We start from the raw sequence: 17,586 nt of genomic DNA, 5'->3' as shown, positions 1-17,586 counted from the left end.
GCAGTCAGCTGCAAAAGACATTAGAATTGTGCACAGATCCGTTTTCCTTCGTTACATCTTTTCTTTTGTACCTTTCATTATATTTGGAAGCACATGACAGGAAACCCCCTCCCAGTCTGAAAATCAGCTCAACATGAAAGCAAGCAGGAGCCGATTCCGGCTCCTCACCTGCTTTTCTCGAGCAGCCTCCTTGTCTTGGAAAGAGTGTGTGTGTTGTGTCCAGGCTCAGAAAGCACATGTGCCTGCCTGCAGCCAAGCACCTCTATTCTAGAGAAACAGGTAAGAGAAGCCTCCTTAAAGTGTGTGACTGCCTGCAGCTGAGCACCTCTCCTCTAGAGTGGAAACAGCTTAAATGCCTAAAATGAGATTTAAAAGGGGGAGCCTGGGACACCCCCTCCCCATAATGGGCCAATAGAAAACTGATCTTTTGTCACCCCAAAAATCCCTCCCAATTTCTGAAGGCTCCCGAATTTACCCAGATTGCACAAGCCTAAAAGGCATGGCTTCATTTTTGCATTAATCCCCTCAACATTGTGTCCTGTTTCTGTTTTAGATGAATTGCGAGGCGTGCAGTGCACACATATAATTACTTTCTCATTAATGAAGTGGATATCGCCTCATTAATGCCTTGCATACCTTAACGAGAGGAGAGGATGTTACGATGCGCTCAGTTGAGGCACTAAGAGTGACTTTGTCCATCTGATGTGCTCTTAACTACCCTTAATATTACTACTGTTGCTGATGCTTACTTATGCAAGGCATACCTGACCTAGTATCACAGGTATACATTGTTAATTTAGGGCCCTTCCAGACAGTCCCTATATCCCAGGATCTGATCCAAGGTTTTCTGTTTTAAACTGGGTTATATGATTATGGATTATACTGCCAGATAATCTGGGATAAACAGAAAACCTGGGATCACATTCTGGGATATTGGGCTTGTCTGGAAGAGCCCCTAGAATAGAAAGCTAGCATGTCAATCAGCTCTCCTTTTGAGAGATAGGAACCTAATTCTTAATCCTTGTGTTGATATTTGTACTGGCTCATGTATTGATGGACCAGGAGACCAGAAAATCACTCCCTGAGAGAGTAGTACGAGAGGGGATCCCACTGATTAGAAGGAAAAACAGTGACTTCTGATGGATTTGTGCTGCCCTCTTGTGATGCATTGGAGTAATTCATCACTTTGTGGCTGCTGCCTTTTTGAGCCTGGAAAATTGTTTTCTTTGGTTTTATAGTCTGGGTAAGTTTTTTATTCTTATGGGGTAAGTATGGAGTAAGTTTTTTTATTTTTGACATGGGCCATGCCCACACATCAGATATCACTTCGTAAGTACAAAATTGAACAAATTTGATCCAATTTTCGAGACAAACTTTAAAAAATGCACACCTCTACTAAACGGTTGTGGCACAGGTTACTTCTAAAGGCTGCTTGCCCATAATAAGGTTCCAAGATAGACATATCTGTTGAAAAGTGAAGGAATGCAGCTTGACTCTGGCACATCTAGACACAGGGATACTACACAGATGTACATGTTTCCCTTCCACACCAGTGTCAGAGGTGTTACTAGAGTTGGCATGGTAGCTCATGATGCCACTCACATGGACCTTCTATACCAGATTATACCACAATATAGGAGCTAAAATGCTAGAAAAGGTTGGCAAAAATCAATGACCATTAAAAACCAGAAGCAAGAAAACCAATGTGTAAATGTAGACAAAGCCATGCGATTCGATGTGTAATTGTAATTGGATAATGACAGTGCATAATTAAGGTTCAAAAAGTAAATTACCAGAGTATTTTCAGTATATTGATAATATACTTAAAACCCTCTGCTATTTGACTTTTTGAACCTTCATTATGCAATGTCATTATCCAATTACATGTAAGCTGGGTTTACAGGCACAATATTTTTGTGATTGTATTTAACTACAGGAATATTTTGATAAATATTTTTTTAAATTCTGTGGAAATGCTGCACAACAATTTTAGAATCATTTTGGTGTCATCCCCTCCAGTGGTGTCACCTGGTGCAGTTTGCATCCTCCTAGTGATGCTACAGCCTATTTATTTATTTCTAGTATTTCTATCCCGTCTTTTCTCTACCCCCGAAGGGGGACTCAGGATGGCTTACAGACAGTAGCGATGCAACATTGCTACCCAACAATTACAATAATAAAATCACAATTAAATACAACAGTAATCATTAAAACAGTAATACATTAAAAAAATCACAATATCTTCAGCCGTAACGTAATTCCAGTCCATGTCTAGCTACAGTGCTCCTTATGCCTATTGTCCGAAAGCCTGGTCTCAAAACCATGATTTTAATTTTTTTTTCTAAAGGCCAAGAGAGATGGGGTAGATGTTATCTCATATGGGAGTGCGTTCCATAGCCTACACACCCCAGAACCAGAGAGTGAACATTGCTGAGTCCACCTTATTGTGGGACCAATGGAAGCTCAACTTAAAACTGAGGACTTTATCACACTATTCTGCCATCACATGAGATCACAGGTGCCAGCAACTTAACAGGATAATTGCTGTCATCTGTATTGCGTGTTTTAGTGGTTGCATAGCAGTGATGATCAGTCACTCCATGTCTCCATGGCTGTTAGTTTGAAACTCTGGGTGTAACTACACACCCTCCTGCAGTTTCACTCCTCAGTAAAGATTTTAAAAACTATTTTGTAAAAGCAAATTTGCAATTCCAGTGAAGTTTGGGGGGGGGGGGGGGAAATAATGTGAAGGAATTCAGAGGAGACAATCCCACACCCTGATTTTACTTCTTTGACAGCAAACTGGGCCCAAGGCAGATCAGGATCATCACACAAGATTCGTTGTGACACAATCAGGGACTATGGACAGATTTGTCACGGGGAAGCAGTAGACTAGAAGCAAGTTGTGCCATCATAAGTGATGGCCTTGTTTCTATGGCAGTTTGCCACCTTTATGCAAGTCCTAGGTCCTCCTGCTCTGCATGTCTACACCAAGCATGGATAAACTTCTTTGCCTTGGGGCGGCCTTGTGGGCCTGACTGCAAGGGCTGGGCCGGGAGGGAGTGTGAGTGGGGCTAGAAGGGGTGGGGCTGTGGGACAGAAGGGGGTTGGGTCAGGTCAGAAGGGGTGGAGCCAGGGTGGATGGGTGAGGCTGGAGCCTTGGAGGTGCTAGGGCTGGGAGAGGCAAGGGACGGGTCTGTCTCCAGGGAGACAAACATGCCGCTGCTGGTAAGTAAAGTTTATTGATTAGTCCACTGACCATATCAACAGTAAAACACAAAAACAAGAAAATACACAAATAGACAGTAATCACTGTCCTAAAACTTCTGTAATAGTGAACATACATTAAAACACAATTAAAACTTGATTAAGTTAAAAGTTAAAGATAATTAAAAATATCATCATCTTCATTAAAGTGCCATAGTAAAGGACGAAGTTAAAGACAAAGGCGTTGTTTTTTTGTTTGTTTTGGTTTGGTTTTTTGTCATATCAGGAGCAACTTGAGAAACTGCAAGTGAATAGTGGTAGTTAAAGAGCACATTCTAATGATTATTTCTGTGTTTGATTTATTAAAATATTCCCATGCAAATCCAAGTAACGAAGGTGCAGGCATTACTTTTCATTCAACCCCCATATGTTGCTTCTTTTCATCTATGATATGTGGGTTGGCCACAGGCCACCTGGCACACCAGTCTCTTGTTTCACTCTTCCCTGATAAGCAATTTCTAGCCATCCCTTTGCTTTCACCTTCAGGAATGCTACAGCTCATCGGAGAGTTATCTCGAGGCATGGCTCAGGAATTGTTTCTTTACAAATATGTAGGCCAAGCTCTCTCCCCACCCAGGTGCCTCTGTCCTATTTGCAAATCAAATGAGGTTAGAGGAGGGTGGCTCAGAAAAGAAGTGAATTAGCAATTTGGGACTTTCCCCTCTCACTTTCCATTACTGGTGATTTGAAGGCAATAGGAATCAAAACAAGGATGTCAGCACTATTTCCAGTAGCTAATTATATTTTTAAATAAATATTTATTATTTTTAAGTACCTTACAATCAACTGTAACTATAGCTAATCTATCACAAGGTTTTTCAGTCCAAGATTTATGCAAAGAGGATTTATCATTGTTTCCTGCCAATACTGAGAGAGTGTGACTTGCTCAAAGTCTCCCATGGGTTTCCACAGCTGAGCAAGGATTCAAATACTGGTGTCCCAGAGTCTTAGTCCAGCACTCAGACCAAGGCTGGATCTACACTGCCATATAATCAACCTCTGATTGGAGATTATCTGCTTAGAACTGGATTAGATGAGTCTACATGACATTTTGTTTGTTGTTGTGCTGAAAAGTTGGGTGGGAAAGCTGCTTTTGCCCATTGCTGATGCAGGCAGCACGAGCTGTACTATTTTGTTCAACAACTGTCCTCACATTAAAGGATTTGACAAATGGCTATGTATATTTCTTCATCTTCCCTCCACTTCTCCCTCTTTGTCATCTTCCAGATCAGGATTGGTAAGAGAAAGAGAAGACAGCAGCGTAAAAAAGCAGCACCCTGTCTCTTGCTTGGTCTCTTTACTGTTGCCATCCACACTCCTTTCAATGCCATTGTTTCCAAACTGGCTGAGCAATTCTCTCTCACACACAAAACCAAATGCATCTGCCTCCCAAGCAGAAGGAAGTGCTGTGATTGGGTGGTGCGTAATCCATTGGTCAACCTGCTTTCGCTTCCTAAAATGAGGATTTCCCCAGGCAAGGTCATGTGGCTCTCTTACATTTTTTAAAAAGCAGGAAGAGCCACAGTGAAGAGGCGTAGTCCTAGGCACACAAAGGTAATATGAGACGGAGAGGCTGAAAAGAGAGGCAGAGAAAGAGGAGAAGGAGATAAGTTTGTCTGTTCAGAGAAGCAACTGTAGAAATCTCTCCAACTTCAGCATAATGAGTCCAGCTTTTGTGATAGAGATCAAAAAGATTTCTTGATGGTTCTCAGAGATGGTTTACGTCCTTTACAAAAATAGCAAGCACTGACTGGTGAGCACAATGGAACCGAGGACCTGGATTGAGCCTGTTGTTGCTGCTGCTCAGCTTGCCAGTGCTTTCTTTGACACAGGGCTACTGCTGGTGGTGAAGAACTACTATAACCAGACCAACTCCTCTTCCTTGGCCTCTTCAGACCGTGACAGTGAGGCAGGACAACAGAAAGCCATCTCCAACTTTTACATCATCTACAAGCTGGTGGATGGTTTAACTCCACTCTTGTCAGCTTATGGCCTAGCCAAACTGGGAGATCTGAAGAACAGGAAGATTTCCATCTGTGTGCCTCTGGCTGGCTATTTGCTGTCTCGAATCCTTCTGCTCCTCTTGATCCTCTTAGAGTGGCCCATTGAGGTGATGTATGGAGCTGCCGTCTTGCATGGTCTGACTGGGGGCTACACCACTTACTGGGCAAGTGTCATGGCCCTGGGATCCCAGCGCTCCTCTGAGAGCAGGAGATCATTGCGCCTCATTGTTATTGAACTCATCTACGGCATTGCTGGTTTTGTAGGGAGCGTTGCATCTGGGCATCTCTTTGTCAGCTTCCACCTTACCTACCAGCATGGCACAGTCTTGGTGTCTTCCAGCGTTGCCTTATATGCTTTCTGCCTCATCTACAGTCTCTTTGTCCTCAGAGTGCCCAAACCTAGAAGTTCTCCCCCAGCTTCTCCTTCTTTGAACATAGACCATTCTGAGAGCAAGTTGGCCGATGAAGAAGATTCCATCTTCCATGAAATGAAAGGGCCTTTCATGATGGTCCCTTCCAAGCTCATCATAGTCATGCTTTTCATGGGAGCCATCATGTATGACGTAGCTGTTGCAGGAGCTATGGATGTTCTGCCCCTCTTTCTGCTCAAGGAACCCCTCAGCTGGGGACCAGAATATATTGGCTATGCCAATGCTGCTGGCTACTTGATCTTCATCACCAGTTTCCTGGGAGTCTTAATTTTCTCCAAGTTTTTAAAAGACACCACCATGATCATGATGGGTATTGTGTCCTTCTCAGCAGGCATCCTTATCATGGCCTTTGTGCGACAGACGTATCTGTTTTACATTGGTGAGTCAGAGATACTCCACAACTTTTTTCCTGTTTATCTATCATACTTATAGCTCGATGTGTGACTTCACCATTTCCTTTAAAGTTATGTACATCATTTGTAGACATTTAGTTTCATCGGTATCCAAATGTAAACTTGCCTTTATGCTTTCTTCATTTATTTTCCTCAGTAACCATTCTAAGCCTTTGCAATTTTCTATTAGTAGTATGGTATCATCTGCATATCTTAAATTGTTAATGTTCCTTCTTCCAATTTTCAAACAGTTTTCCTCGGAGATTAATTTCATTGTACATATATTTACAGCATACAAGTTAAACAGATAAGGCAAGGTTTCTCAACCTGGAAGTCGGGACCCCTGGGGAGGTCATGAAGGGGTTTTCAGAGGGGTCACCAAAGACCATTAGAAAACACATATTTCTGATGGTTTTAGGAACCATTTTGGCAGAGAAGGCTGAAGATATCTCCACCTGTCCTTCTCTTCCTTTTAGGTGTTGGTGAACTACAACTCCCAGAATTCAAAATAGCTGCCCCCCAACCCCACCAGTATTCAATGTTGGCCATGTAGGTAGTGTGTCAAGTTTGGTGCAGATCCATTGTGGGCTGGGTTCAGAGTGCTCTTTGATTGTAGGTTAACTATAAATCCCAGCAACTATAACTCCCAAATGTGAAGCTCTATTTCCCTCAAATTCCACCAGTGTTCACATTTGGGTATATTGAGTATTCATGCAAAGTTTGGTGCAAATCCATCATTGTTTGAGTCCACAGTACTCACTGGATGTAGGTGAGCTATAACTCCAAAACTCAAGATCAATGCCCATCAAACCCTTCCAGTATTTTCTCTTTATCATGTGCCAAATTTAGTTCAATTTCATCATTGGTGGAGTTCAGAATACTCTTGTAGGTGAACTATAAATCCCAGCAACTACAACTCCCAAGTGGCAAAATCAACCACTTCCAATCCTACCGGGTGTTTGTGTCAAATTTGGTCCAATGGATGAGAATACATCCTGCATATCAGATCTTTACATTACGATTCATGACAGTAACAAAATAGCAGTTATGAAGTAGCAACGAAAATAATTTTATGGTTAGGGGTCACCACAACATGAGGACCTATATTAAGGGGTCACGTCATTAGGAAGGTTGAGAAATACTGAGATAAGGCAATAAAATCGAGAGTTGCTTGACACCCTTACCAATTGGAAACCATTCCATTTCTCCCTATTTTATCCTAACAATCGTCTCTTGTTCTGAGTACACATTATACATCAGGATAATCCAATGTTGTGGTACACCCATTTCCTTAATAATGAGTCATAGCTTTTAAGTGTCTACAGACAAACACTTTCTCACAAAGACAGGCTGGTTTTTAAAAATTCTTTGCTGTGCTCCATTATCAAACATATGTTTGCAATAAAATCCCGATTGCCACTTCCTTTCCTGAACTCAGGTTGGATAGCTAGCAGTTCTTGCTCCATATGTTGAAAACATCTTTGTTGTAGAATTTTGAGCAGCATTTTCCTTGCATGGGAAATTAATGTAATGGTCCTGTGGTTACTACAATCCCTGATGTCCCTTTTCTTGGGGATTAGGATGTATATTGATGAGTATTTTGTTTTCCATATTTGTTGACAGATATTAATTAGAACTAGACTAGATTATGTCTCTGTAGTTTTCAGCAAGTTCTCTTGCTCCTAGTGATTTTTCCCCTCTCAGTTGGTCTAACTACTGCTTTCACTGCACTTTTTAAACTGGAGGTTTGTTTCTGTATGGTTGTTATTCAAATGAATGTCATTCTTGCATTTCCTTTATATAGTTTTTGGGTGTATTGGGTTGCTGTGAGTTTTTTGGGCTGTATGGTCATGTTCCAGTAGCATTCTCTCCTGACATTCTGCCTGCATCTATGGCAGGCATTCTTAGAGGTTTGTTCAGAGATCTGATGCCTGCCATAGATGCAGGTGAAATGTCAGGTGCAAATGCTACTGGAACATGGCCATACAGCACAAAAAAAATCACAGCAACCCTGTGATTCCAGCCATGAAAGCCTTCGACAACTCTTTGGTGAATTATTTCCATCTTCTTTTTATTTCTGTTAATTCATGTAATGTGTCCCTCTGCTGGTTATAAATTGTGCCTGTTATTTTCCTTTGATTTCTTGGATCATGTGGAAGAGGTCTCTTGTTCTTCCTTTTTATTGTCACCTTCTATTTCCTTGCATTGCTTTTCCAATGATGACAGTAATATCTTTCTCTCTAAAGAAAGCCACCAGAATGATGATCTGTGACATTACATAACTTTACCTATACCTAGCTTTGTAGTAGAGGCACTAAGCAACCCCTTTACTAAAGTGTTCAGTCTTGTGCTAGGACACTAGCAAGAATGCCCAATGCACATCAGTTCGCAATATATATTGATCCACTACACATGTTAGAGCATGATTATAGAATCCTGAATCACATCAGACACCTAAGTGAGCTACTTTGTAACATAACTCTACTAGATGTAGATGTTACACAACTGTGCAATTCCAATTTGTAGATATGCAAGTCCACTTGTGAAGATATAAGATTGCAACAATATTCTGTGCCATGAACTGTATTCCACAGGATATTTCCATGGCAGTTAAAGTGGAATAATATTACTATAAAAATAGAGTGTTATAGAGTCCTAAATTAATGGCGAATGTGTGCATTGAAGCACCAGCAAGAGGATTCTGAAGTGCATTGGGTGCTCTCTCTCCTTCATGACAAGCATGTCTTAGGCACCTCTGTTGACCATTGGGTATTTCACATGCTCATTGGTCGCTTATGATGCATATTGGGCACTCCTCTTGCATATGTCGACATGTGGATTGGGAGTGCTCCAAGGGTGCATTGGTGCCTATTGCACATCAAGGCCATGGTACATCAGTTAATCTATTAGCTATCATTGTGTAATGGACATCCATATATTGAAATGTCAAGGCAGCCTTGGAAAACTACTCCATGTGTTTCCCACACATGTGAGTCAATTTACAAACATATAAGTCCCATGCTGAATTCCAGCCTACAACAATAACAATAATGTAAGTCTTGGTAGACCATTCTCTGTCTTGGGTGAAACAGCACAAGGGAGTAGCAAGTCTGAACCAATGGTGGAGATGTTTTCTGGCACTGTTACTGCAATTGATGTCAGTAATGGAAAATATTTGGCTTTCCCCATTACTGGTGACCTTAGAGCAAGATATGTAGCTGTTGCTGATCCAAACCTGTTTATGATTGCAATCACATATTAAGCATAAACTATGCACCTACACAAGCATGCAGTTCTACAACAGCAAAATGCTATTAATAGCTTCCTCGGAGTTGTTGTTCAGTATTAGAAAGAATTTCCTCATATTCCTGAAGCAGCTCAACCTGTCTTGCAAAATCTTTTGCCTTTATCTGTTGGATTGCACAATTATTCCAAACACCTAAACATCTTGGCATAGAGGCAGAAATTCTTTACTAGCCAAAAAATAATATCTGCTTGAGAGTACCGTAATTACCAAATTAAAGCAGAATCCAAAACTTTTCTTTTCATATATAATCATGTATAAGTTAACCTCATGTATAGGTCAAGGACAGGTTTCGAGATCAAAGTTATGGATTTTTATCTTACCTGTGTATAAGTCAAGGGTCATTTCAGAGATAGGAGAAAAGGCCAGTGATGTCTCAAGGGGGAAGCTTCTCCTGGCTGCCACAATAGTCATTCTGTCTTTTTCTACTCTGTTCAGAGAAGGGGGTGGTTCCTTTTATATATATGAGTTAAGGTATAATGCTTTCCAATGCCTCCTGAGCGCTTCCAGGTTTTTTGTCCACCTTTCCTGCCTGGGCATAGGGAAAGGCAGGAAGGAGAAAGTGCTCTCAGACAGTGTTCCCAGCACCAGATGAGTCCTTACTGTGACTCACTCAGTTCCTGGAAAAAAGAAATGAGGACAGGATTCCTCTTCTTGTTTCTGGTCAATGCCAAGAGGTAACAGGGGGGAATTTGTGTGTGTATGTGTGTGTGGGGGGTGGGGTGGAGGTAAGGGGCCACTCAAACCCTCACAGATTGGGCTAGGTGTATTCCCCATCAATTGTCTCTCCTCTTCAGCATAGGCCCTTGGAGGGCATCTTTGGGCCCATGGGATCACTTCAAATTCCACCTTCCAGAGAGGTCCACCTTCGGAGAGGAAGATCCTACCTCCGCTTCCATTCCAGTAGAAATGTGCATGGCTCTTACTTCTGAGCTGGAACTCCTTGTGATGTGAAAAGGGGGCAAATCAGGGTTTGGTATGGGCAAGTCCTTTGGGTTCAAATCCCTTCCCATCTCCAACCACACCCTGCAGTGGAGTTTTATGCCAGCCCTGGAGATGGGAATAAAAACAATCCCCTGACCCCCAAGACTGGATGTAAGGAACAAGGTCATCCTCTCTTCTCAGCCTTTGTTTCTTCCCTCCTGATAGAGCTTTGGGTAAATATCAGGCACTTTGATGTTTGAGAACTTGGGCTCTACCTTGATGTCAGAGAACATTGCTCTACCTGTAGCTCTTCACACATATAACACACCTGAATTACTGGTTTCCTAAACAGATATGCAGGTTCCTCAAGGTCCATGTAAGGATGTGTATGGGTCCATCTAATCCATAGCAAACAGAGGTCAATGGGAGTCTGTTCCTCCGTTAATACGCAGCTGGCCAATTGACCCACACATTCCTTTCTATGAATGATTGCTGGCACAAGGGGAAATTGCATGTGTGTGCTGCTGTCTGTCACACTGGAGACCACTTATGGGAGAAGGTGGGACTGTCAATCAGCTGCTTCCCAATCAACAAGAAAATGGGCCTCTGCCACACTGAGGTCAGAGTGAAGAAGGGGAGCCAGGAAGACACCGTTCCACCATGTCTCCTGGGTCATCAGTTGGGAGCCCCTCCCCCCAGCAACAATATAGTAATATATAATGCTAATTTTGTGCTATGCTAACAATATAGTATTTTGTATGCACATGTAATATTGATCATAATATTGTAATACAATATATTACTAAAAATACAATATAATAATATAATTATTATATATTATATATTACCTGTAACATTACTATTTACTAATAATATTGCAGGATAGTGGTATAGTACAATATAGTAATATATAGTACCAATATTGTGTTATGCTAATAATATATTATATTGTATGTACATATAACTTGTAAGCCAGTCTGATTCCTCTTTGGGGTGAAAAGGGTGGGACATAAATGCCGTAATAAATAAAATAAAATAAAATAAATCTTAGCTAAATAGGGATTGGGGGAATCAGGACAGAAATTATGGCATAGCAGCATAATGATGGTGTTTACACATTTATAACTCCCCAATCAAATTTAGGCTAACATCTTTAACTTTGGTATGTTGTGAATTTTTTGCTATGTTTGTTTTAAGCCACCTTGAGTCCCGAACTGGGAACAGGTGGGATGACAAAGCAATAACAACGTATTTGCATCTATACATCTTGTGTGTGCGCTTTCAGCATGTACCTTACTTCAGCTAAGGTAGGGGGAATGGCCCCCTTGATGTTCTTAAACTGCAACTCCCATCAGCCACAGCCAGTATACTCAAGAGGTGGTGGGGTGATGGGAGTTGCAGTTGAACAACATTTGAAGTGTTACATGGTCCCATTCCTGAAGGAAAGCACAGGAAGTTTGACCTGTAGCTTGATGAGATTTTTCCACCCTCTTTTCTTCTATTCCAGCTCGTGCAGTGATGCTGTTTGCCCTCATTCCTCTGACAACCATCAGGTCTTTGTTATCCAAACAGGTCGAAGGATCGTCTTATGGTAAGGAGCTGCTTTGAACATCCCAGTATTCTTAAATGTAAAAAATTATACATATTACGTTTAAAATAAGCTGCTCTTATTTCATTCAGAAAAAAGTCAGGAAGGCTAGTTTCTATCATTTTGTTAAATGTGTCAACATAGTAATATCCAGAACTGTCTCCTCATTCCAATTTGACGGATGTTCTGTGAGAGTCATCCAGGAGAGACAACAGTAAGCCGACAAGCTACATAAACCCATCTCCTGTTGCTGAATTCAACAATATTTTGTTGTCTTAAAAAAAAAACAGCACTTTTACACTGAAACAATGTTTATGAGGAATTAACTTTGATTTTGTTTTAATGGTTTTGAACTGGGACTTTTTAAATACTGTTTATATTTAATGCTGTTTTAATGTTCATATATTTGTTTGTGTGTGTGTGTGTGTGTGTGTGTGTATGGTTATGCTAATGCTTTTATGTTAAGCCACTTTGAGTCCCCTTCAGGGGAGTTTGTGTGTGTGTGTGTGTGTGAAACGACTTGAGAAACTGTAAGTCACTTCTGGTGTGAGAGAATTGGCCATCTGCAAGGACATTGCCCAAGGGATGCACAGATGTTTTGATGTTTTACCATCCTTGTGGGAGGCTTCTCTCATGTCCCTGCATGGGGAGCTGGAGCTGACAGAGGGAACTCATCTGCACTCTTTCCGGATATGGACCTCTGACCTGCCAGCAGAAGGGTTTAACACGTTGCGCCACCAGGGGCTCCTTCCGGGGAGATAAAGTGGAATAATAATAATAATAATAATAATAATAATAATAATGTGTGTCCATAACCTCCAAGAGTCTGATAATACAAACATTCAGATTAGATCCAACTGAAGGTTTTAGGACACTGCCAGCGAAACACCTACTAAGGGTACCTTGGATCTTATCCACTTTTTATCACAATGGTCAAAAACATAACTATGTTACCTGCAGAAGTGTCAGGAAGAAGATCGGAGCTGGGAACTCCTTCATGCCCACCCCATTTACATTTCCTGGGTGACAGAGGAACAGACCTACACCAATCACAGTTGCTGCCCTCCTGTAAAGCAGCGTTGGTAGGGTGAAAGGACAGGGGTCTTGACTGCTTTAACACTATGTATGGTAAAGGTAAAGGTTTCCCCTTGACATTAAGTCTAGTCATGTCCAACTCTGGGACGGTGATGCTCAACTCCACTTCTAAGCCAAAGAGCCGGCGTTGTCCGCAGATGCCTCCAAAGTCATGTGGCTGGCATGACTGCATGGAGTGCCATTATGGTATATAGATCTATATATCTCCCATACAGAATTCCAGCCAGTTATTCTAAGTTCCACTATAAACCTTCTGAAATCCAACATCTGCCAAGTCTTGAAAATGGTTTTACTTATATTAATCATTGGTCTGATATATGTTTGACTGGGATACTAGATTTTAGTTTTATCCACTCAGCCCTCTATATCCATGAGTTCTGTATCCATAGACACAACCATTCACAGTATGAAAATATTCCCCCACCACAACCCCAAAAAACCCAACTGAAGGAAAATTTCATTGGAGGAGACGGTTTTCTTCTTTTGGGGGCAATGCCTTCATTTTGCTCACCCATACCCCCAGGTAGCTACATCCCTGCCCAACAGCCCGAACCAATATAGTCAGTGGAGAGAGAAGATGGGATTTGCAATCCAACAACACTATCACTTTTCAAAGGACAAAACAGGGGGGACTAGAGCTCCTAAATATCCAGTCCGTTATTTTAACACACTTGTCAAAGTGAGGCAGGGGGGCTTAAGGAAAGGAACCATGGTTTAGAATTGCTTTAAGTGCTGTTTCAATCTATTTTCCTTCCTCTCTCACTTCTAGGAAAGGTGTTTGTTCTCCTGCAGCTCTCACTGGTGATCACAGGTGCTGTGACTTTAACAGCCTATAATAAAATCTACCAAAATACGCTGAGCTGGTTCAGTGGATTCTGCTTCTTATTATCATGTGGTGTCGGCTGCCTAAGCCTTATCCCTATCAGGTACATTTTTGAAACAGTGCCATTCCTTCTTAAAGTTGTATATGTGTGTGAGTGGGTGGGCTGCTAAGAACATTTAGGTGGCATCGAGATTTTATCTGATTTTAGCATCTGCTTTTATTCAAACTTTTGGAAAGCCATAACCTTTGAGAGATCATAACCTTTTGGAAAACCAGAATCTCCATAACCTTTTGGAGAAAAATGGCATTCACAACTACTTGAAAATCATAACCTTTTCTAAAAGTATGATCTTCCAGAAAAGAGCCAAAAACTCATTTGAGTAAAATCTTCTCTTCAGTGGTATATAGCCACATGTATTGATGCAAGGCAATATGGCTCCTAGTTGTCAGACTGATAACTGATAACCTAGTAGTCTCTGATCCATTAGGAACAGAGATTATGCCAATGCACAAAATATAGTTCTTCAGAAGCGTTCTTTTCCGTGCCCAAAACATCTATTCTCCCATAAAATATCTTGCTCTCAAGAGACAAAAATAAAGTAGACTTCATTAAAAGGAACACATCTAGTTTGCTCACAACTTTGATGTATTCAGCATACAGATACATAACATGTCAATCTAGTTACAGATAGGTTTCTTATGATCTTAAGAGTCCACAGTCTAAAGCATATCTGTGTTTGAAAATGGAGTCTGAACTTTGAGCAGTCCCAGATCTGATCCACACAGCCCCATATCCCAGAATATCAAGGCAGAAAATCCCACATTATCGGAGTATGGATTCAGATAACCCAGTTCAAAATTGTGGGATTTTCTGCCTTGACATTCTGAGATATAGGGCTGTGTGGAAGGCCCCCTAGAAATCTGATCAGATCTTATCCACCTGACTCCTGTATTAAGCAAAGCGTGGAATAGTTTCTTTTTGGACTACATGTTCCATAATCCCACAGAGATGTTGCCCAAAAGCAACTTTTTTCATGCTTTGAGTTTTGTGAAGAATGCCCCACAAGTGATTCTAGCTACCCTTTAGAATTATGGGTGTTTGATATTGCATTAACTGCTGTGATTCAATAATATGAAATTCTGGGATTTGTACTTTAGTGAGATAATTACCCTTTTCTGTCAGAGAGACCTGTGCTACAACAAACTGGAAATCTTAAGATTTTATAGGATGGAGCTATGGCAATTAAAGTGGCCTCTAACTGCTATAATTCTGGAGTGTGAAACTAGAACTAGGGCCAGACTGTTCATATGTGGAATTGTAGGCGGTTGTGGGAACTGATTGCAATGAACTTTTGATGCTGTGCTATTTAATTTTTTTTAGATTTTGTCTTTATTGGATTTTAAATATTTCTTGCTCTAGAGAGTGTTTAATTTTAGACAAAAATCACACATACATATGTATACTTCAAAACATGAAAAACAAAAGAGGGAGAAAAAGATTTTCTGGATCTAGATTCTTCTCTTTTCCAAACTGAAAACATTTAAAAATATATCTATCTAGCTATATTGATATTGAGGCAGGAACCAGAAAGGGTTGCACTTTTCTTAATACTTTAGAGCCACAAAGCTCTCATTTTTTGTTGTTCTTGTTCACTCTGCATGTCCACATGGGTTAGATCTTACTTTTAAATGATCCCAAGGAAAGGCAAGCAAAGATGTGAGGTTGTTTTATAGCAAGTTTGTAGGCAAGAGTGATTGTGGTTTTGTTTTTCTACATTAATCCACTCTGTGTTCCCTGTGGCTTTTCTTCCCTGCAGTGTTGTAGCGTGCAAGCAATGCCGATCCTCTGGTTCGCTGGAGATTTTAACTGACTGAGAGCTGCAAGGGGCTGTCCCTTCTTCAGACACAAAGACACGTGGCGTGGAGTCACTACCAATACCAAGCAGTCTGGAGCTCTTGACTGCACAAAAGAAAATGGAGGAATCTTGTCCTGTGACACAGATTTTAGAAACTGACTATGGTACGATCTCATGTGCTTGTGATGACACAAGAAAAGGACAAGGAAGTAGGCATAGCGATCAGTATTTACAGATGAAAGTTTGGCCTTGCTTCTGCTTTTTCTTTGGCCCAGAGTTGTTTTCAAGAATCATTTTGCCCAGATTTGGTTCCAGAGTCTGGAAAAATTCTTGCTAAAAGTAGCTCATTGCTCAGCACCTTTGGAACACAGCTCATTTGAGTAACATGTCACATTACTATCTGGAAGTACACTACTTTTAGGTACAGTGCCACCCCCTTATTTAAGGGGAACATGTTCCCGGACCTAACATGGAATCTTGAAACTGAAGATAATTGCAAACTCTCTTGAAATAAACAACTTCTGATGGAAGCACACTGTAGAATAATATTTGAGGAACTAGAAAATGTCTGGTGATGCAGTGGGTTAAACCGCTGAACTGCTGAACTTGTTAACCGAAAGGTCACAGGTTCGAATCTGGGGAGAGGAGCGAGCTCCCGCTGTTTGCCCCAGCTTCTGCCAACCCAGCAATTCAAAAACATGCAAACGTGAGTGGATCAATAGGTACCGCGCTTCATGCAGTCATGCTGGCTACATGACCTTGGAGATGTCCACGGACAGTGCTGGCTCTTCAGCTTAGAAATGGAGATGAGCATCAACCCCAGACTCACATGCGACTGGACTTAATGTCAGGAGAAAACCTTTACCTTTACCTCACAATAGAAAACTGGGGGGGGGGGTTAATAGAAAACCGGGGGGGGTGAAATTGTGGGTACTAGTCTCATAGAAGCAGGGTTGTATTGATTTTTGGACAAATCAAAGCACTGAGTGATCACTTTGTTTTGTAGAAAACTTGCTGCTTTTGGAGGCTTCCAATTCCCATTTTTCAGTCAGAACAAACTGCTGCAATGGGTGAATCTTGAGATGGTCAGGGGAATCTAAAATGGTGTGGGTATATACAGTCAATTGCTGTGTAATTCCCATCCCATGAGCTACTATCAAAAGATGCTGGGCCTTGGATGAACCTGGGTGGTCTCACAATATATACTTCTCCTGGTGGTCCATGCTGTTACATTGAGAATAGTTTAGTGCAATGCACTCTATGTGGGGTTGCCTTTGGAGACTGTTCAGAAGCTTCAAATGGTCCAATCGGTGGCTGCCAGGTTGCTTAGAGGAGCAGCGTACAGGGAACACACAACTCCCCTGTTGCATCAGCTCCACTGGCTGCCAGTCTGCTACTGAGCACAATTCAAAGTGCTGGCTTTAGCCTATAAAGCCCTAAATGGTTCCGGCCCAGATTAACTGTCCAAACTTATCTTCCTCTATGATCCACCTCGGGGGAGATCCCGCTCTCGGTCCCACCTCCCTCACAAGCATGACTGGTGGGGACAAGAGACAGGGCCTTTTCAGTGGTGGCCCCTTGTCTATGGAACTCCCTCCTGAGTGAAATTAGATCAGCCCCCTCCCTCCTGGCTTTCAGAAAGAAACCTAAAACCTGGCTTTGGGATCAGGCCAAACAAATAATGGTGGCATCCAAATTCCCCAACTAGGAAGCAATTTTAAAACTGATGCTACTCACACCTTTACAGCTGCTCATAATTATATAGGAGCTCAAGAAAAGGTCTGTCTGGAGTAGCTGTGGGAGAAGGAGCCATTAAATGTAAACGTTTTATCCCTTCTCCACTCCTACTGTCCTACTCCTACTCCTCCAGTCCTACTCCTACTCCTTCTCCACTCCTACTGTC

The 17,586-nt window shown here is 41.6% G+C and overlaps 1 protein-coding gene across 1 annotated transcript; it reads left to right on the top strand.

The window, feature by feature from the left end:
- Positions 1–3,129: 3,129 nt before the first annotated feature.
- On the top strand, positions 3,130–16,213 carry SLC46A2 (solute carrier family 46 member 2). Its single transcript, XM_060762486.2, has 4 exons — positions 3,130–6,080; positions 11,829–11,912; positions 13,774–13,930; positions 15,645–16,213. Exons 1-4 carry the CDS (start codon positions 5,030–5,032, stop codon positions 15,700–15,702), a joined length of 1,350 nt encoding a protein of 449 aa, XP_060618469.2. The 5' UTR covers positions 3,130–5,029; the 3' UTR covers positions 15,703–16,213.
- Positions 16,214–17,586: the final 1,373 nt, after the last annotated feature.

Source organism: Anolis sagrei, chromosome 2 (genome assembly GCF_037176765.1).
Source record: "Anolis sagrei isolate rAnoSag1 chromosome 2, rAnoSag1.mat, whole genome shotgun sequence".
Taxonomy (NCBI): domain Eukaryota; kingdom Metazoa; phylum Chordata; class Lepidosauria; order Squamata; family Dactyloidae; genus Anolis; species Anolis sagrei.
This window is presented reverse-complemented; position numbering and strand designations above follow the sequence as displayed.

Bases quoted from the DNA above. Each gene is read 5' to 3' on its own strand.
- SLC46A2 (XM_060762486.2), top strand. From the start codon at position 5,030: ATGGAACCGAGGACCTGGATTGAGCCTGTTGTTGCTGCTGCTCAGCTT. The intron at 11,913-13,773 runs GTAAGGAGCTGC...TCTCACTTCTAG, and splicing joins GGTCGAAGGATCGTCTTATG to GAAAGGTGTTTGTTCTCCTG. The intron at 13,931-15,644 runs GTACATTTTTGA...TCTTCCCTGCAG, and splicing joins CTAAGCCTTATCCCTATCAG to TGTTGTAGCGTGCAAGCAAT.